This window comes from Epinephelus fuscoguttatus, linkage group LG23 (genome assembly GCF_011397635.1).
Source record: "Epinephelus fuscoguttatus linkage group LG23, E.fuscoguttatus.final_Chr_v1".
Classification (NCBI taxonomy): domain Eukaryota; kingdom Metazoa; phylum Chordata; class Actinopteri; order Perciformes; family Serranidae; genus Epinephelus; species Epinephelus fuscoguttatus.
In genome coordinates, this window is record NC_064774.1 from 3,617,034 (window position 1) to 3,638,865 (window position 21,832).

The 21,832-nt window shown below is 41.7% G+C and overlaps 1 protein-coding gene across 1 annotated transcript; it reads right to left on the reverse strand.

Moving 5' to 3' along the window:
* Nucleotides 1–275: 275 nt before the first annotated feature.
* LOC125884008 (putative butyrophilin subfamily 2 member A3) lies at nucleotides 276–17,721 on the reverse strand. The gene is made up of 5 exons (XM_049568705.1): nucleotides 17,640–17,721; nucleotides 12,362–12,688; nucleotides 9,805–9,885; nucleotides 5,555–5,689; nucleotides 276–4,257 (listed from the first exon to the last, which is right to left on the reverse strand). The coding sequence occupies exons 1-5, from the start codon at nucleotides 17,719–17,721 to the stop codon at nucleotides 4,172–4,174; spliced, it is 711 nt and encodes a 236-aa protein (XP_049424662.1). The 3' UTR covers nucleotides 276–4,171.
* Nucleotides 17,722–21,832: the final 4,111 nt, after the last annotated feature.

Below are 21,832 nucleotides of genomic sequence, written 5' to 3' on the forward strand. Positions count from 1 at the left end.
TTTATCTCTGTACCCACCTATGTGCAGCACTTTGGTCAACTGCTGTCCTTGACAGGCTGGACTTTGGACATGCCTGGGTTATGATAAGGAGCTGAAGAGTGCATTATGTCACTGATATGAGGGTTCTCACAAAGATAAAAGTACAGGGACATGTATGTGTTTATATTAAACACCCGTAAATGACACCAAAACACAGTTGAGACTCTCAGCATAGTTTTTTATTACATGACTATTTTCATACCAACATTAACCCACCACAGTGGCAGATAGCCATCACTTGCCTAATGGAAAATCTACCTGTATTTGGCACATGGCAGGTTAGAATTTCTGACCCTGCAGAGCCGTTATTATTTATTTATTTTTTTTATTCCAGTTCCCATCATTCATTTGAACAAACTGGCACAAAGAGCTGACTCATTTCCAACCAACACATCACTCGTCTCAAGCATGCACAAGAAGCATACCTACAAGAAACCTACACAGAAAATATACATTTCATAAGTCTGACTGGAATGATATTCATATTAAAAATATAAAAGTTCTATAAAATTAGGTCATATAAATACACTCCAGTAAAAAAAATACATTCAAATGGAAAGGTCTGTTCACATTAAGAAACAGAGTAAATAAACCCCCAACCCATTGATGGATTCAGGTCCAAATCTTGACAAGTGTTATAAATATGCATAGTGACCACCCTCTACTGGTTATTGCCGCTGATGTGGTGGCTGGTGGCGTATATGGTAGCAGCCTTCGTAGAGTGGAGGACTGGCTGGGCGTGTCTTAGCCAATCCTTCCATCTCTGCACATGTTGATACATTCTTATGTTCTAGAGGCATTTTTTGAATTTCAAGCGTAGAGGTCGCCATAACTCTGGGGTTTAGTTACTCTTTAAAGACTCAGACATTCTTTATCATCTCTTTAGCACTTATTGGTATAATAATAATGAGACATTATGAGACAGTACTGAAAAAAACACTTTAACCAAACTTAATTGTTTTTGTATCAAGTTCCGGAGAATGCTGGGTGAAATTTCACTCTTATTATTTCATGGAAACACTGCTCCTACCAATTAATTAGATATGGGAAGGCAAGATGTAACTTTGCAGATATGTTAAGCTAAAAACTTGCAAAATGTAAATGTAAGACTAGTGTGAGAGATGTGTTTGGGGTGCACTGTGTACTGAGGATGGATATCTTCAGGTGTAGATAATGCTGTATGACTACTTTAATAGTGTTTTGCTGTTTGTAATCAGTGTTAAAAACATTTTACATAATGCTATGATGAGTTCACAAAATCTGGAATTCAGAGCAGGGTGACTTGATAAAAAAATATAATGTTTGGATGAAGTGTTACATTTTTTTCACACATGTTCAAGGTGCACTCCAGTGATTCAGTATTGCACTTTCATAATGTCGAAGGCGGGGCTTTAACACTCTGATATGGTTCAGTCAGTCCCAACAAGAAATTACACAGCTGTCATCCGCTGCATGGTATAGCAGAGACTTAAGCCCAAAACACACGGGTGGCGTCACATGACTGCGGTGTCATTGATGCAAGTCAAGTGCCGTCCCCAACACACAGAAAGCGTCGCGCTGCGGGGCGTCAACCGGAATTGACCTATGGCTAAGTCCCGCCCTCAAACGTGATGAGCCAATCACAGTGCGTATAGCCATTCCCATACACTGGGACATTCTCTGCCTGGACGTCCATTGAAATGCATTACAGAAAGTCAGTTTTGTTCGGTTTTATGAGCTTTTTCTGAGATTTGAAGTTTAAAAATGGTCAAACGGTGTGCATGGGGTACATGCAACTCTGACACAAGGTATCCTGAGAGGCTGAGCGACCAGGTGTATTTTTACACTTTAAACCACATCTCAAGCGAGAAAAGTGTCTCCTTTGGATAAAGTTGTGTGGTAACGTTAGACCACAACATCAACTCAACGTGAATAAGATTAACAATGATGTCTACATCTGTTCTAAGGTAAGTCAACATTGTGTTTGAGGCAACATATTGTCACTTTGCTGGAAAGAAATATAAAGTTATCTTTAACATCTCTAGCTAACGTTAGCTAAAGTTAGCCTAACGTTAGCTCCTAGCTGCGTTGTTCATCATGTCACCTTGTTTGCTGGGAGTTCATTAGCCTATTTTGTTCTAGTTTTGTACTTTGGTGATGGTACATCATTGTTAGCTGTTGTCCAAAGGGCTCTAGTTAAGCTAACGTTAACTTCTGGAGCTTAGCTTCATTAACTTATCTGTAATGGCAGAGATAACAAAGGTTGGCAAATGTTATGCTGAATGATTCAGTGTAAATACTGTAGCACCAAACTAACGGAGAGACACTCTTGGTAAAGATGGTAAAAAGGCCGTTATCCTTTTCTCATATTCTGAGCCAAAAACCTTAACTTCAGTGGCACTTTAACTTGTTGTCTTTGATGGTGACGGCAACCAGATGCGGTTCACAAGCGTACACTGTGACCTGTAAATTTTGGCTTGTAATTTAAGCTTTTCATCGACCTTCTCAACAATAAAATGATGAATATATCCCTCCAATGCGTAGTTTAGGCCCTTTTGGTTACTTCTCAATGACATCTGATCGTTATGTCCCCAAAAATCATCAGTTGCCTCCTGTGAAATGCCGTGTACTGTGACACCTGCCATAGCGCCGGGCACTGAATGTTGATAGTTTGTCCGAGTGAGTGGAGGGGGCGTGGCTTAGCCATAGGTCAATTCTTTTGCACATTCCACTCTGCTAGGTGGCGGTAATGTGACTAGTTGGTTGCCAACCAACAATTAGAACAAAAGGTGAGGAAGAAGACGCAGGAAGAGAAAGAAACACACAACACAGGATGAGCATGACAACCAGACTATGACGGCACCAATGTGAGTTGCTTATTATCATATGACGATAGATGGCGCAAAAGTTATTCCTCTCTACTCTTCAACAGAACTGCTTCTGCAGGAGCTGGGAAGTACAAAATAGGCTTTTGGTTTTTTGCTGCAATACCTCACTTGTCCACTGGGAAAATGGGCAGGAAATTGTCCCTTTGGACCAAGTACCCATTTCTCTGACAGCCAATTATCCCAAAAACAAACGCCCATGGCTCTGAACTCCTCTTTCCCCAAAAAACACACTCTGAAGTTAAGCAGCCCAATCGCTGTAAATGTTTCTGTAAACAGGTTTAGGCACAAAAAACACTTGGTTGTGTTTGGAAAAAGTCATGTTTTGGCTTAAAACATCCATGTTAGGGGGCACAAAAATCACTGGAAAAGCAGAAACGGGTCAGTGAAAAATACCCAGGTTCTGTTGCTCAAATACTGCTGGGAAAGGGTCAGTAAAAACACCCTGGATCGGTGGCTCAAATAGTGCGTACTGGGAGAGTTTTTAGCCGCGAGTAAAATCCTATTTTATTGTGGAGCTGCGGGCAGCGTATTGATTAGCTTGACGCCTTCCTGCTCGTTGTCGCTCTCTCTGTTTATCATGAGACTGCTTCTGTGGAAGAGTGATGCATGATAAACAGTTGGTGAGAGTCCACCTGCATGCTCACAGTGACATGGCTTACTGCTGGCATCACATGTTGTCACCCCACAGTTATTAACAGCATGGTCAAGCAGTTTTGGTCTGAGCTAGCTGGGACTATTAGCTGACGCTGTGTCAGTTGTTAGCTGCTGCTGCTGTGTTAACTCATGCTGACGGGGGACACACTGAACAGACCGTTCACTGGGAGGAGTGTGGATCAAGAGATGGTCCTTCAGTGTGTATCTATTTGAAGTCTGCAAAATCTTATTTCATCACAGCATATTTATTAGCAAGCCCCTCATTGCCCTACTCTTCTTTCTCTCTCTGAGTTTGTTGGGCTCAGTGTCACTGCACTAAGTTAGTTTGTGTTAACTGGGTAGATGTTAAACTGACTGTTTGACGTGAGGAGAGCGGCTTCAGTGCAGAGTCTGACCTGCAAAAAAAAAAACACTGAATCTTTTAAATATAATGCTCCAATAAAATGAATAAAGACATAAATAAATGAACCCCCACCCCCAACACAGATTTTTAGCTGAGGAATACAATGATGCCCTGAGCTTTAGTGTGTCACTGGAGTGCACTTACAGCATTTTGGTGGTCAAAGAAAGTCAAAGAAAAGTCAAAGAAAAATACTTCAGATGTTCCTGCGTCACACGTTGTCGTCTCCTGGAGCCTTTGAGTACTCAATCCTTCTCATCTCTTTTTCATTCATGTTTTGTTTGTTTTGTTCTTTTTCTGTGAAAATATGAGGTGAGAGTAGTTCATGAGGCAGGTAACGAATCAATGAATGAACATTCACACCAAACTGTTTCAGTATCATTGGCACATCAGTCTCGATCAAACCCTGTTCTATTTTTGACCCTGCAGTCAAAGACCAGTGTGCAGTCAATACAAGTTGGTTTTAGTTTATGCAGATGATTTGTTTTGTTTTGTACTCTAAAATGGTGTTTTAAAAAATTGGAGAGATTTTAGTCCGTCCCTTGACTACATCGTTTCATTTTCATTTACCCAAGCACTTTCTTCTGTCTTTTTAAATATTTCATTTACGGGAGAAAATGGTGAAAATGTAGACAAATTCTGCACCTGTGCAGGGTCTATTCAGTTTACTGACCACACCTGACAGTGATATTTGTTCAGGTCAGAGGTGCAATGAGGTTTGAACGAAAAAAGGTCAGTGAAATAATCACAATCTCTTTAAAGCCACAGTGTGTAGGAATTTCTCCCATCTAACACTGAAATCATATATTGTATTCAAACAGATAGCTCACTCTAGCGCCTCACTGTTTCAAACACGTATTGCAACAGCTGTAGCCGCTGTGTACCAAAAAGCTATGATAACACTGATGAAACCATGTCATCCGATACTACATGGAGTATTCATTCAGGCTCCTACGCAGACACACGCGACGCGAGCTGACAAACCCCCTCCTCACCATGCTGGCTGTGTTTACAACGTAGGACTGTTGGGACAGATGTAAATTGAAACAAACCAATCACGTCTTGTCTTTTAACAACTGACAAGTGGCTCAACTTCTCACACCTCATCCCTCTCCTCACATCACCGCACTTGGTGACAAGGATTCTGTCTCCCATGATGCTGCATATGCATGATCCTGCATTATGCTCAAAGAGTGGGACTTTGTTATGCTGCAGTAGTGCCGGGGTTGTAGCGAAGCGCCTCTCGCTCCTCTCCTTCAGCTTCTCAGTCACGCAGTGCTGGCCTGGCTCTCAACAAAAATGCTGAAGGTGGGGCTGTATGTCCCTCACTGGTGGATGTATTTTTAAGATGGCGAAACATTATGGAACCCCACAGATGACATACCCGCACAATGTACAAACAAATCCAAAATTCTCCTTTTACGAGAATAAGTCAGATTATTGGTGGAGGTAATGATACACCAATGATGACATATTTATGAATGCAGACATCGTTTTTTGCCAATAAACAACTGAAAATGTTCCACAATGTCTTTAACAGGAAAGTCAACAGGTTACGGGTCAATTGTAATAATTTGAGAAATGTAAGACTTACTGGACTTGCTACATTTCCAGATCACCACAGCGATGATGATGATGATGATGGGGATGACGACACTGGCACTGATGGCAGCAATTTTAGGTGGAGTAAGAGCAGAGGAGGTGTCATTGCCAGTCTTGCCATCACCACCTGAAAGAATGTAAGCAAGATGTTAATGTCAGTGTTTTACTGCAGACTTCTAATGTTTCTCTGATCTCTTCTTCTATCCATTTTCCCTACCGGCTTTCAGGGTTGGTGCTGCAGCATATTCCTGAATGCTTTTGGCAAGAGGCAGGAAAGCGTGCTCAAGGTGTCTGAGCAACTGCAACCATTCAAGCCACACTGACAGGGTGTGTATTTCTACGGCACCTCAAAGTAAATGCTGTTCACAGTGTGTTGGTGGTTTGCTGGTAGCTGCTCTTCAACTAAGAACTTACTGTGGCTTTTTCTGTTTCAGTCACCACCACGCTTACAGATCATTAAAGGAATTCTGAAATCAATCCTTAATTTGACAGGAAGCCATTATAACACATTACTTGTTTGTCATCTGTGACGACCCCTTGCCATGCTCTGGATGGCTCTGTTGCTGGTTCTTGTTTGTTGTTTTGCAGGAGCTGAGAGGAGGCTGACTGAGCCATACCTCCGCTGCCAGTCTCTCTCTCTCAGCCGGAGAATAGCTCTAAGTTCTTCTTCTTTATTATCCATACACACTTCTGTAACAACGGTGTTCATTTGTGGGGCATCAGTTTGTGGTTTGCATATTCAGGCAGGTGAGTGTAATTCTCTTTTCTCACAGTTATGTTTACTGTGGGCAAGTTTTTGAGGCCTCCATTAGAGGAGTTCCTGGAGCATTGTTCGCAGGAGCAGTTCGGGAGGATCGCCAAGCATTTTAAGATGGATGTCAGTGATAAGCCTTTGAAAGAGAATGCGAGGAAACTTTGTTGGAAGTTGTCGTTCTGTGTTGGACACCGGTGGTGTCTCTGCTGAGGCTGAGGTGAATACTGGGTTCACATTTGAGCAGCACAAAGAGTAATTGTTGTTGCAGATGGAAATTTAAAAACTTGAATTCAAGGAGCAGGTTAAGTTTGGCAAGTGTTGTTGGCGCTGGGGCTGTTTCTGGTGGTTCTCTTGCATCCTCACAATCGTTTGATGTTGCTAGTAATTTTCTTCAGTTCAGGACCCAGAAATATTTTTCTCACTTTTCAGGCATGTAGCTGAAAGCTGAGACTGGTCTGACTGAGTGCAATTTGTTGTTGCAATGCCAGGAAAGGCCAAGAAGCGTACACAGCACTTAGTATAGCTGAGAGCAGTGTTTATACAATGGTCAAAGCTGCGTTGTTCAAAGAACTTACAGCGACGAAAGCCAACTGTTGCGTCGTCTACGTCGCCTCACGTCGCCCTGTGTCAGTTGCATTTGAACACACTACAAAGACTACATCTGATGGCCAAGTAGCACGTACATTCTGCGCCTGCGTGAGAGGAAATAATGCAAAAGGGGAAACCGGAAGTCCCAGGAATGCATGAGATAAACAAAGTGGCGGAGTGAGAGAGTGGTACATCCTGTCAGCCGAGGGGTTTCCTATCTGTGCAGCCGAGCACCGCAGCACCTCCACGGACTATTACATCCAGACGGTCCCGGTGTTTCCTCTGCAGGCTCCACTTCACTCAGCTGCCCGATAAACCCGCTGCTTCTTCCCACTTTAACCTGAATAACAAACCAGGGCTCGGTGCTCTGGTTGGATCCAAACGGAGAGCCGGGGCTAGCTCAGAGACTAGCGGAGGCTAACTGGCTGTGCTTCCCTCCGGTCATGCTGCGGCTAACGCTCCGCTAGCCGCTCCCAGCTAGCTCCGGTTTGTTATTCAGGTTAAAGTGGGAAGAAGCAGCGGGTCTGTGGGGCAGCTGAGTGAAGTGGAGCCTGAGGAGGAAGCACCGGTTAGCCCCGGTTTCACTACAGGCAGATTCACTCGCTACAGGGGCGAGGAAATAAAACCTGAACAGCCAATCAGTGTGATCTCTCTCACCGACAAGCTCCGCCGCCGATTCAACATGCTCAATCGGCTGAAAAGCCGCCAAAGTGCCGCCGGTGCGGGACACACCGCAAAAACTAGGGCGACAGACACTCACCAACGGCCCGACTTCGACCGACGGCCAACCGTCGGCTTGGTGTGTCAGGGCCTTAAGGCTGCGAGGTAACATCAGCTTCTCTCTTCTGTTTAGAAGTGTTGAATATACACCTCACTGATACTTAACAAAACACAGTCTCTGGCTTTAGTTTGATATCTAGTGTCAGCAAAAAATGTTGTGCACATTTCCAAACTGCCATTAGCACTGTTAGCTTGTTAATTATTACATTACAAGAATGCTGCTGTCACACTGAACACCCTACTGAGCCCCACTCAAACTTGATATGGGAAAAAAAGGAATTGAAGAGTATTCATATTAAGCGGACAAATCTGATTGAACTGACCTGATTGTGAATCCGGTACAGCCCTACAGACGTCATTGTACTGGTGGGGCTTTTGATTCATTCATGTGAATTCTCTGCTGCCTTGTTCAGAGTTGGCTGCTACAGTGGATCACATTCTGATGAGGACAATGGGGTCAAAGGTGTTGTCTGTTCCAGTGCATAAGCTGAAGCTTAGCTGTGCTCTGGTTCAGGGTGAGGTGTCATGGGTGTGCGTCCTGCACTGCCAATCCAGGGTGCGACTGTCACTCTGGGGAACTACCTGGCTGGTCGTTGGTAGTGATGGCCAAATGAAGCCTCATGAACCACTTTCTTTATTTTCTGACCCCACCAGATGGCGCTCTTGGTTTAAAGATAAAGGCTGAAGGAATGGCAGTGAAATGTGCTTTGGTTGTGGTTCATGAGGCCTCATTTGGCCATCACCAGGTCGGGTGTGTGCTGATGGTCCATTACTGTAGTAACCTCTGCTTCCTCTGTTGCAGAGATACCTGATGAGAGTGCTGGGGTTTTACCGCTCAAGCAGGTACAAAGGCTACAGGCCATAGGGGGCAGAACCTGAGGTTGAACCGAGTAACAGAGGAAAGTGAGGCTGTCTCTAGCCCTTTTTAAACAGGAGTTGTGCAAATTTGCAGGAAAGCCCAATCAGTGTTTTTTCAGCATTGGCAGTATAAAAACAAAATCAGGGAGTGCAGCAAAATGCCGCCTACCTACTTTTGTTTATACAGAATGGGCCTTTTTCGGGGCAATGGGGGGCGTGAGCAAGTAACAAAACGTGTAGCTCAGCGTGTGACGTAAACAGTGACGTGGGAGGGAAGCCGCGGCTGGTCGCTTCGGCGATTCTCTCATAAGTCGGCCCGTCCTTCACCGTCCCCGTCATCTGACGGTTAATGGCCTCTTCGTTTGCGAGGACAAGGAGGGCGCGCAATTCCTTGTCTCCCCAGTTGCTCATCTTTACAGTGTCTGTCAGGTTTGTGTTTCCCTCTTGCTACTAGCTGCTCGCTAATTCCTGCTATCAGCTGTTTCCTGTTTATCCACCGCCAGTGGGTCGCACGTGCGGCGTCATCAACAGCTCCTCCCACAAGTCATCAACAGCTCCTCCTGTGGCGGAAGGCCGCCTCGGTCTGTTTCAGCCAAAAAGGTTCCACCAATATGTCTACCCTACGAGGAGGAAAATTGGGCACCTCGGATCAACTCACCAATCCGGCTCTGTGTGTCTAAACGCTCGCAGCTTGCCGGCAAAATGGCCCAACATTTGCGGAAAATCTGGCAGCGTAAAAGGGGCTACAGACTGTCGCTGGTTCTCTGTTGTCTCTACCTGATTTATAGTTGTCATAGTGGATGTGTTTCTTTGTAGGGATTTCAACGTTATTACAGAGAATTCATTCCTTCTTCTTCTTAGTGTTACTGACAAAGTGTGTATTGCGCTGAATGGACAGCATGCAGTGTTAACACGATCAATGAAGGTAATTGTATGCCCCCAGGAACAGTACACATTTTGTTTTTTGTACATAAATCATTGTTCTCATCAGCCAACTTGTTCGGTCTACTGTTTTTGTCTCAGCTTTTGAGCCGGGCTGTGACAGTTTGAACATTACATACTGCATTGAACTGAATATAGCTCAAAGGGGAAGTGCAAATGAATTGTTTTTATTTACATTTTACACAGCGTCCCAACTTTTTTGGACTCGAGGTTGTAATGAGTTTGATACAGTTATATGCTCACTGCGAATGTTAACTGAAGATATCCCAGACAACACCTGGACACTGTACAAATCATGTTCAGCTTAGTATTTGGGTTACCTGTCTGTCCTGAGCCTGAAGAGCTGGTATCACGAGGCTTGTTAATGGGTCCAGAAGAGTTGATTTTTACACGTTCATGGACTGTTGGAAAAGAAAACAAAATAGGTATTAAAAATTATTCCAGTAACTCAGTGCAGGCATTTATTACATCCACTCCGAGGAAAGAAACATTTCTATGTGCTTAGTTTGTTTCAAGATGCAACTGACTGCAGATGAAATATGTCTGCTTAAAAATCTAGCCACATTTAGGCACTTTAGGCATTTCTTTTAATTATAAGAGAATTACAAGACTAATGTTTTATCAAACTTCTGACTGCACACCCAGTTTGCAAAAAATACTAGTGTCCCATAATTTAAGATAAGATAAGATAAGATAAGATAAGATAAGATAAGATAAAATAAGATAAACTTGATTGTCCCGCAGGGGAAATTCGTCTTGGGCAGTATAGTGCAAACAGCTGCAATATTCACATACATACATACAATCAACACAGACAAGTTGCCAACATAGTGCGCTGAGTGTGTTACAGTTGCAGACTACTGTTGCAAGAGTAGTGCAACCATTTGCCTTGTATGTAAGGTTGCAAACAAGGGAACTACAGGTATTGCACTGGCCTATCTCAAAGTGCAAGTGAGTGCATATAAAACAAATAAATACAGAGGTCAAATAAAAACACCAGTAAACCAGTTAAAATTATATTAAATCAGTTGTGGGACCATAGTACAAATAAGAACAATACTAGATAAGAACAACAATGACCAGACCATTTAGGCATAAATAGCCCTGCGCACATACGGCTCAACCAGGGGGGCATCGCAGGGCCAGCAGGTGAGCGGGCAACCACCTATTAGCGTAATTGAGGAGAATTCAGTAATAAGCAATGGTAAACGGTGATTAACGGTGAGTTGACGGTGAATTTGACGGGCAGGATCAGCAGCCATAAGCCTCCCCCCTGCCCACTTTATGTGTTCCATATAAAATTACCAGAATGGAGGTGGGTCCACCACAGTGAGTAGGGTGGAGGGGGGCTAGGGTGGGGCTATGGTAGTGGATCCGCAGCAGTAGGCCTCCCCACTACCCTAGTGGGGGGAGGGACGGGCTCTGCCACGAGAGGTGTTTGTTTGTTTGTTTAATAATAAAATGGAAGTGGGACTCAAGGCCAATTTGAACCGGTTGCTCCTACACCTGCTGGCTCTGTAGTGCCTCCTGATGGCAACAGCTCATACTCCTGAAAGAGAACATGAGAAGGGTCACTCAGGATCTTATTTGCTGCCTTGACAACTGCTCCTCATATATTGCCTGGAGGGACTGGAAGTGATCATGTTTCCCCACTATCTTCATAGCTGTAGTCACCATTCTCTGAAGTCTGGCCTTACACTGGACTGTGAGGGAGCCAACCACGCTGCCATGCCGTATCTTATGATACTTGCTAACACAGCGTTATAGAATGTTGGCATGATCTCGGTTCGGACCCCAAACAGCCACAGCCTTCTGAGAAAGTGTAGCCTCTGAGCTAGTCTGTTACAGAGGAAATCCACATGATCACTCCAGCTTAGGTTATTAGACACCATCAGGCCCAGGTATTTATATGAGGACACCTGTTCAATAACGCAGTTATCAATGATTACCAGGTCATGAGCTGCAATTTCTTTCGGATCAAAAATCATCTCTTTTGTCTTTTTGGTATTTAACACCAGGAAGTTATTGTCACACCAGATTTTGAAGGTGGCTATCTCACTGAAGTACACAGAGGGGCAGGCATTCGCATCCAACAGACTTAAGATGATAGTATCATCTGAAAATTTGATGACATGTTTGTTGGGATGTGAGCTCCTGCATTCGTCAGTGTACAGTGTCAAGAGGACCGGGGAGCTGACGCAGCCCTGGGGCACGCCTGTGCTACACTGCTTCAGGACTGAGAGAGAGCTGTTCACCCGAACTTGTGTCCTGGTGACTCGCAGACAATTTGGCACGGGTCTCTCTCTGTCGATGGTCTCGCCACCGTCGTGTAGCTGCCTGGTAGCTAACAATGCTTGTTGGCGTTTGTTAGCTCAGGCGCTTTCACTCAGGCGTCCATGTTGGTTCGGCGTGGTGAGAGGGTACTCCGTCAAAGAAAAACTGACTAGATATAACGCCAGTCATCTGTAAACTACGTAACACTATGTGTACACTACCTGCAGCAGCGTCAACATGTCACACAAATTCAATTAAAGGACACAAATAACACACAGCAGCCAGCACTACAGCCCAATTCAAGACAGCAGCAGACTGTTAAAAGCCTTTGTCCTGTTGCTTCAAGTGGAGCAGTCCACAATGCATTGCTAATTACAGTATCAAACCTTTGTACACAAATGGTGGCTGTAAAATCTTCACACAGCTATCAAGTTTTACATGCAAGGTCACAGAGGGAATGGTTATACAAAGAAAGTATTTCATATCTGCACCATTTGTACATCTGAGTTAATGTCAGGTATCTGTATCCAACAGTGAATTTTTTGCACATTTTAGTAAAATAAACTTCATGATGAAAAATGTGACAAGCCTTAGTGTACTTACCGGTGAGGTTCGTAAAACAGGAGAGAATTTCTTCTCCAATAACAGAGCAGCGATATCTCCCACTATCAGACATCTGTACTGTGAGGCGCAGTGAACAGTTCCCTTCAGAAAGTTTGCTGTCGAAGAGAGATGTTCTTCCTCTGTACTCCTTCATCTGATCATCAAGTTTCTGTTTTCCCCCGCGTTGTGCATGAACATGGTGATCCGTGTCATTAACAACCCACTCCACTGTCATGTCATTGACATTCATTTGAGGCACGGTCAAACACCGTAGAATCACTGTCTTGCCGATTTCTGCGTCCACTGAGGTATCTGGGCACTGTAACACTGTGGGAGAAACACAGCAAATAGATTTTGACCCAATTCAGCCTTTGTATTCTCAGCAGCAAAATACAAACACAGTGTACCTGATTTTAAATGCTTTTAAACTTCCATTGCAAACAGTCCAGAGGTCTCATCTCTAAAACGGTGTGTAAGATCTATAATAAAAGTTAATGTTTACACAATACACCATTTACAGCCTTTAAATGGCTTACTTAAAAAATATGTGTACACATGCCAGTGTGCACTTTCCTGTCATGACTCCCAAATCAACTTCGACACGTGGATCCAAATCATCAACCTGCAGAGCCAGAGAGCCCCCGCCAACCCACATGCAAACATGCGTATGCAAGATTCGTAAAATAAGGGACACCTTCCTCATGGCCCCATGCCCAGGGGACACAAATCAAGAGGGGGGTGAGGGGGTCGTTAAAGGACCTCTACTACTCGTAACATGAATGTAAAGGAGAAAAGAGTCAATGACAGTAAAGTTGCATCAGTTATATTAAGGATGAAAACATCAGATCACAGACAGGCAAACTGTTTGGTACATTTGGAAGAAGACAGAGGAGGCTTTATGCAGGAATCCTGAAGTTAAACCTTTTGAAAGAAACTTTTCAGCCTACATTTTAAGACCTCATCACCACTTGGACTTCTAACTGGTTACATCAGCCACACAATTTAACTTCCACTTACTACTGCTAACTTTACACTGACTGTAAGAAAGCACAACTAAACAGTCTAAACAGTTCCTGATAACTGCTCGGACCACTGTGTCCATGCAACATAATTCAGATAGACGGGGTGGGGACAATGGGATAAGGTGGACATGAAATATACAGTGAGAGATTTAGAGTTAGGCCTTGTTTGTAGGTTAGTGATCATTAGTGATTATTTTGCAGTCCACACTGTGCTGTCTAAAATATTACTATATTCACATTTATAAACTTAATTAGGCTGGCCTAATTAATTATTTGGCCCATGCCTTACGAATTTTATCATTCTTTGACATTAGCTTACATTTGAGCCATTATTTCCATGTCCTTGATCTTTTGATTTTATCCTGAATTGTGCAGCGGTTTGTAAAGTCTGTTTTAATATAAAAGCTATAAATGAATCGACAATAATCTGTCTGACATTTAATAATGATGATTGAAATATCAGCGCGATGTTTTGCAGGTAGGCCTACATGTGATGATTTAGTGGTACGGGCGCTATTAGCTGTGCATAATGGTCGCGCCTAATGACAGCTGTTCTGTTGGAGACCGTCACCGATGCAAGACAGTCTGTAAAACTGCACGTCTTCTCTGCCATATTTGTAACAGGTCTAATGAGTGGTGGAGCGGACACAAATATCCATATGCAAACTGATTGAAGGGTGTTTGTGTTCACGTCTCACTGTGCGAGTAAACAGAGCTTGTGCATGTGCGCTCCTCAATGACTTAGATAAAACAGAATCGGGACGATCCTGTAATAAACGGGTCGGGTGGCAACCTCGGTGGAACAAGCCACGATAGTCAGTGTATTCGATGTGTCACCAACCCCGTCCCCTACCGACTCCTAATGTGGATATATGGCTCATTCATTCTGAGTGTCTAAGGAAGGGTGAACAGTGTGCACTATAACTTATAACAGCCCGCAGTCTTGATAAGTACAGTGTGTCTCTGGTAATTACAGGAAAGTTTTCCACCTTCAGCAGAAGTCTCAGGTGCTTAGGCTTTGATCTCAGTACCTCAGAGTGAGATTTTTGGTGGGTGAACAGTGTGCAATTTATAATATAGTCATCAACCATCTGATAAGTACAGTTCAAAATTGTCTCTGGTAATTACAGGAAAGTCCTTTTTCACCCAGCAGAAGTCTCGTGCTTAGACTGTTAAGTACCAGCTGTACCTGCATGGTAAGGAAGCTCTCAGTGTGCACTTTGTGCAATACAACCCAATCCCTGGTTTCCCAGTTACAGAGTAGGAGTCTTGCAAAGGCTTGATCTCCTCTAGTTTTTAAGAGTGATCGAGGAAGAATAAAGATATCTGATAACTCTGAAGTTGTCATCCTGTGTGACTTAAACAGGTTACATATTGCAGTATGATTTTCGTGTATTTTAAAACTGTAAATCATATCTGATTTTATAGTTATAAGAATAAGTGCTACATGGTAAGACATCAGGAGTTAATCCATTATTTCCTGTACTGTAAGACATAGCAAATTACACTGTAAAATGAAAGGTGAAACTTAAACCACCTAGGCTCCCCAAAATGTCATGGTAGATGTCAGAGAAAGTCACCCGGGAAGTCCCAGTAAGTGCAAGGTAAAATGCCATAGGTTCCATTATAAGACACTGTTGGAGTGACAGCATAAGACAGTAGCAGTTCCACTGTAAGATAGTTGTTTTAGAGGCATTACGCCGTAAGACACGGGAAGTTACGCTGTAAGACACGGGAGTTACGATCTGAAACACGGGCTGTATTATAAAGTGCCAGATAGGTGTCACCCAGCCAGCCCATTCAGCAGACTGTTAAACAGCTGATAGAAGTTAAAATCAATCCATTGTACCTAACTGGAAGCCAGTGTTACAGAGTAGGAGAGAGCACTGAGTTTGATGCTCCTCTAGTTTTTAAGAGTGATCGAGGAACATCCAAGACCATCTGATTCACTGTAGGGCTGTATCTCCTGGTTTCAAGTCGATGTTATTTGGTCACTATGCCCACATACTTCAATTCTACATTGGCATGGATGTTAACCAATACTTTCATGAGGAGAAAAGTGCTACATCAACAGTTTAGGATTAATCCATTATTTCCTGCAAAACAAACATTACCTGTGGAAAATGAATAGTTGATAATGTACCTCTTGCAAGAGGACAAAGACCTGGCTTCATATGAGAAGAGGCGGTGGTCGCTGAGGCTAATGTTAAACACATGCCATAGGCTGGCGCTAATAATTCTTTTCTCTAGTACTGCGATGAAAGAAATTGAATATTGTCTTTGTCGGCATTAGAGCTACCAAGATCGGGTTGACTACAGCCCACGGTGATCTGAGGGCTCTGGAGGGCCGATGCAATCCGTAAGGCCAGATAGGTGTTGCAGCCCATTCAGAGACTTAAAAACAAATAAAAGAATCTTAAAATCAATCCTGTACCTAACCGAAGCCAGTGAAGTGAGAGAGCACCATGAGTTTATGCTTGCGTATCTTAGTCCTGCACTTAGGGCTCATTTATGCTGCCTTTACGATTTAAAATGTATACTGTTTCAAACGATGTTACGGTCACTGCCCACATACTTCAGTGCCTCTAGGTGTGACATGGATGTTAATTGTATATCCACTGTGTCAAAGGCCACTGTTAGGTCAAAAGAATTATGACAATGGCAACAAACTCAAAAACAAATCATAGCGTTTAACAAAAGATCATTAAAATGTACCTCTTGCATAAAAGACAAAAAGCAGTTTCAGTGCTGTAGGAGGCTTAAAACCAGACTGTGAGGCTGTTAAACACATCGCGACTGGAGTTGGCGGAGAATTCTTTCTCTAGTACTGCCGATGAAAGAAATTGAATTTTATTTCTTCTTCAAAAGAGGCTGCACTAGAGCATACGTTTAAAGGTAGTGACAGCAACACTGCCCCCACACACATATTTATAATTTTTAAAATAAAAGACTCAACTGACCTGAAAACTTCTTTAAACAAACGGGATGGAATGCTGTCAGTTGGTCAGTTAGCAAGGTGTAAGTGTCCAACTGCTTCAGTGAGTTGAGAGAGTGAAACAGACTCAAACTGGTGAAAAACAGCTGAGCTTGCTGTGGGAACTGAGGGGTCCTGAACAGACTGAGGGAGTGGAGATCTAAGTGCAGAAATCTTATTAATAAAAATTGCAGAAAATCCTCGCACAGAAGAAGGCTCAATACAGACAGCGTCACAAGGATTCATCAGTGAGTCAAATACAATAAAAAGAACCTGCTTGTGAGCATTTGTGGAAACAAGTGAGGAAATATATTCAGTTTTAGCAGCTCATTGAGCCAAGGCTCAGTCTGTGGCTTTAAGCGCTTTAAAGTCAGGGGCGCAATGGAGTCTAAAATCTCAGTAGGCCTACAGAGTGAGTCAAACATCGTCATACAGAAATACAGAAATGAGGACGCCAAAGTCATCCAGAGAATATAGGAGAGTCTTTAAAAGCAGTGGAAAACTGCAGAGGAGTTGAAGAATTAAAAACACGGAGGGCGCAGAGAGAAGGAGAAAGACTGGTAGATGGTCAGAGAAGGGTGTGTGGCAGATTTCAGCTATCTGTACATTCAATCCATATGACAACACAAGGTCAAGAATGTGGCCTTTTTCATGCATTGGCTCCGAAACAGACTGCGTGAGATTAAAAGAGTCCATGAGATTCAGAAAGGCCCAGGACCCAGGCTGCGTCCCATACCTGTCCCATCCCATATGCTGCTAAATGACTTTGTAGTAATAAAGATTATGTCCTATTACTCCTGCTTCCCTTCTCCTTTCAGCATCTGAAACAAGGTATATTACTGTATCTTACCTGGATACAGCAATGCTATTTTCTGATTGGCTGATAGGTAGCTGTGTCTTATTTGTATTGTCTGGAGTGTGGCAAGCGCCTGTTGAGCCCTACAGTACCCACAGCGTCTTGCAACACGCCCCACTGCATATACAGCGGTGTAACTTGGTGGGTGTTTCATAATAATTTCTTTTATGCGTGAGAAATACCAGGTGTGGCAGGTGAGAGTGTGAAAAGGTGCGTGTGTCACTCTCTGAGTGTTGCTGGACTTTTCTTTTTGACGTTATTCTTTTACTATCATGACCTCTTTTCTCAGTCACAGAACCCGGTGAAAGACATACACAGCGATCTGAGGCAGGCCTAAACATACATAATGATTTATCAATATATATAGTGACATAATCGGAGATAGCAGCACACAAATGTCAAAATTTATTTTCCCGGTGAGCTCACCTGTCTTTGAGACAACGTCCGTGAGTTTTATCCATAAAAAGACCAAGAGAAATCTCAGCAGGACTCCGCAGTCCATCCTCATAGTCCACCATGTGCTGAATGAATGAACTTTCTTTTTTGCTTCCGTGTTGTTGTTGTTTTTTTTTTTGTTTTTTTTTAACAAACTTTATTTCAGAAAACAGCATATACAAAACAAGCAGACAAGTGCTCAACAAGCAATTCAATCAAGGGGTACAAGAAAACAATTCAAGATCAAATGCAGTAATAAAAACGTAAAATTTAAGAACAAAATAAATAAATAAAAAATGGGACTCACATATAAAATGCATTAAAAACTAAAATTCATCATTGCAAAAGGAAAAGGGTTACATTATTATTCTTCAAAGAGTTCTCTATATATATTGACAGTTTTAATACTTTTTGTTGTATTAATAAAATCTAGCATTTTAATATATTCAACAAATTCCAGTGAATATCTGATGAAATTAGGGGTTACTTTCAAGAACCTACATTTGTGGATATGAAATTTACCAAACAAAATCAGTAAATTAACAATAAATTCTGTTTTATCATTCTTGTGGTCAAAATAAACAATGACACTTTTATAATCAATTTTGTTTTTACACAGTTTTACACAGTACATATCTCTCAGTCTAAGACCAGAAGTTAAGTGAGTATGAACACTGATAAAATAATTGGTATATGGATTCAACCTCATTATTACAGAAGGTACAATTATTTTCAATGTGTAACAATTTGGATAGGTAAGAGTTAGTTACATATTGTGTAAAATTTTGATGTGCACTTGTTTAATTTTATTGTTAATGCAGAATTTGTATGGTAAAAGCTCTCTGCCAGTCAATGTCAGTAAAGTTGTTATTCCAGAAAGCTTTCCCTCTGGGACTAATTTTCCTTTTTTCATAGAGTGCATTACGTATGTGTTTATTGTTACGCTTACGATCCATAAAATCTAGACCATTTACAAATAACAGAGATTCTATCCTTAGTACTTCTTGGAATTGTAGGTGACACTTCATTAGGTGAGACAGGCTGTCAGGAATAGCTTTTATCACGGAGATAAATTCTTTACTTGTTACAGGAAAGGATTTAATGAGAAGGAAACGCTCATAACTAATCAATAAACCACTGGTGTCGAATAAATCAGTTACAAATATTATACCTTTGCCAAACCAATTCTGCTTGAAAACAATTTTTTTTCCCCACAGTTATATCACCATTATTCCATATGATGGTTTTGTGTGGGGAAAAGTTATGTGTGTAACACAATTTCCATGCAAGGAGGGCCTGTTGAAAGAATTTAGATAACTTTATTGGTAATTTAGAACACTTATAATTACAGGTGAGTAGAAGATGAAGGCCTCACAGTTTTTTAGCAATATTATGTGGGATAAAATACCAGATGGAATTTGGTGTTGTAAGACATTGTTTGATCCACTTTATTTTGAATGTATTGTTTAAGTCAATAAAATTCAATAATTCAAATCCTCTTTCTTTTCTGGGCCCAGAAAGTATATCTTTTTTTAGGTAATGGTGTCGGTTTTTCCAAGCAAAATTAGAAAGTACGGTGTTAATTTCTTTAGCTGTTGAATCTTGGACATACAGAGACAAGGCGGAATAAACAAGTCTAGAGAGGCCTTCAGCTTTAGTTAAGAGAATTCTTCCAAAAATGGATAAATCACGTTGTAGCCACAAATTCATAATATTTTTTGTCTTTTTTTAGTCTAGGAAGGAAATTAAGTTGTTGTCTGGTAAGCATATCTTTGGTTACATCAATACCCAAATATTTAATAGTTTTCTTTACTGGTATGTTGCAAATTTGTTCATCATCTGTATCAAACAGACTTAAAATTTCACATTTTCTTATATTGACATGTAAGCCTGAGGCTCTAGAGAACACATTAATCAAATGTAAAGCTGGTCCAATTTGATTTTTGTCTCTCAAAAACAAGGCTGTGTCATCTGCCAGTTGTGTAATTCGAATTTCTTTTTGAGACCTTGTATATTTGTTCAATAAAACATTCAAGTTATCCATGATTGCCTTTTCTTTCTCATTACTATCTTTTTTTATGTATTTACTTAATCTAATAGCCGTTTCTCTAATCTTAAATTTGAAATATTCCCATTCCTGGATACCATTCAAATCCTTTTGATTAAAAATATCTTGTGCCATTAATTTAACTGAATCCTGAAAGGTTTTTTATATTTAGTTTCCAATATCCACACAATTTATTATTTTCTTTTGAATCCACCAGAAGTATAGTGATCATTTTATGATCTGATAAAGGAGCGAAACAGTGTGAAACTTCAGATATGTATTGCAGGCAAGAGGTGGAGGTTAACCACAAATCTATTCTAGACTGCTGTGTACATCTTGAATTACTCCAGGTAAATTCTTTATAATTTGGGTTAAAAAACCGCCAAGCATCAGTAACTGATAAGTTTTCACTTAGATAAAGTGTGGCTTTAAATTGTGAATTGTGGGAAGTTCTTTCTGGGATTCTGTCTACCGTATCATCTGGAGCATCACTGAAGTCCTCTCCAAGGATCAGAAGTGCATATTTATATTTTTCCTGTAAACTGTTTAATTTGGAATAAATCTGATTAGCTTGGGCTATCTCACTGTGACCATATACGTTACATATTAAGAAAAGAGAATTGTCTAGTTTTACTACAATTATGATCCACCTTCCCTCTTCAGAAATGAATTTTTCTAAACTATCTCCTGTAAACTTGTTAAATAATAAATCGACACCTGCAGAGCGATGATAGGCATGTGCAAAATATGCTTGATCCCCCCACTGACTTTTCCAAAATTTACTGTCAGTATCACTGGAGTGAGTTTCTTGTAAAAGAAAATGCTAGCATCAGTTTTCCTGATGAAAAGAAATATTGCCTTCCTTTTAGCATTGTCCCGGAGTCCCCTAACATTAAGAGAAACGATTTTTAACGAGTTAAACTTAAAATTAGACATCTTTAAGGGTCAAGAAAAGAAAAAAGTGAGCACAATGTCTGAAGAACAATAACAAATTAAAGCCCTGAGAAGACTTGGCTTACTATATAAATTCCTCAAGGAATATAGAGTGGTAGAACCGCTTAAGATTTAAGTACCTAAACAAAAATATGACCATTTTAACTAAACTCGGACTATAATTACCAAGTCTAACATCTTAACAACACATCTAATATATTTCTCTTAGACCAACCTGTTATTATCAGTCCATCCTTAAAGAAAGGGAATTGTGTGGAGTGACCAGAGTCAAATGTTGTTAACAATGACTTAGATAGTCTCTGCTGTGACTCTTTTCCCATCGATAATCACATCTGGACCGCACCATGCAGTTTTCTTTCCTTCGTTGCGCGCTTTGTCAACGAGCAGCCAGAGTTTCTTCCGACACTGTCTCTCCTAGTAAGTCAAGTCCTCAGTTAGTCGTAGTTTCTTCTCTTTCATCACATCGGCGTTCACTGAAGCCCTCCAGATCCTCTGCTTGAAGGTGCGCATGGTGAACTGAATTATCACCGGGCGTGGGCTCCTGTCTTCACTGGGGTATCCAATCCGGTGTACAGAATCAACGAGGAAACCCAGCTTGTTATTCTCCTCTGGAATCATTTTGCTGAAGATGTCAAAAACCTCACTGCATTTCCAGCGACCTTTGTGCCACTAAACATAGGTGTTTTCTAGCAAACCATCACTACATTTCAGCTGTTGTGCCGCCAAAAATGGGTGTTTGTCAGTGATCTGTCACTGCATTTTTAGCGGCTCTACAGCCACCAAACATGGGTGTTTTTTAGCGACCTGTCGCTAAGTTTCCAGCGGATTTTGGCCAACAAACCTTTGCGTTGTAGCGACCCTGTCACCGTGTTTCTAGAGGCATTCGTGACTCCAAAATGTAATGTTTTTTAGCGACCCATTGCTAATGCCTTCAGTGGCCCTTGTGCACCCAAACGTGGGTATTTTTCAGCATTTCTTGTGGCATTTGTGACAATAAACATAGGTGTTTTCTAGCAAACCATCACTACATTTCCAGCAACTGTCGTGCCGACAAAAGTGGGTTTTTTGCAGTGATCTGTCACTGCATTTCTTGTGGCACTCGAGCCACCAAACAGGGGTGTTTTTTAGCGACCCATCACTAAGTTTCCAGCGGTTTCTGACTACCAAACCTTGGTGTTTGTTA

Bases quoted from the DNA above. Each gene is read 5' to 3' on its own strand.
- LOC125884008 (XM_049568705.1), bottom strand. From the start codon at position 17,721: ATGAGGATGGACTGCGGAGTCCTGCTGAGATTTCTCTTGGTCTTTTTA. The intron at 12,689-17,639 runs GTGAGCTCACCG...TTTCTCCCACAG, and splicing joins GGACGTTGTCTCAAAGACAG to TGTTACAGTGCCCAGATACC. The intron at 4,258-5,554 runs GTAAGTCTTACA...ATATTTTCACAG, and splicing joins CTGGAAATGTAGCAAGTCCA to AAAAAGAACAAAACAAACAA.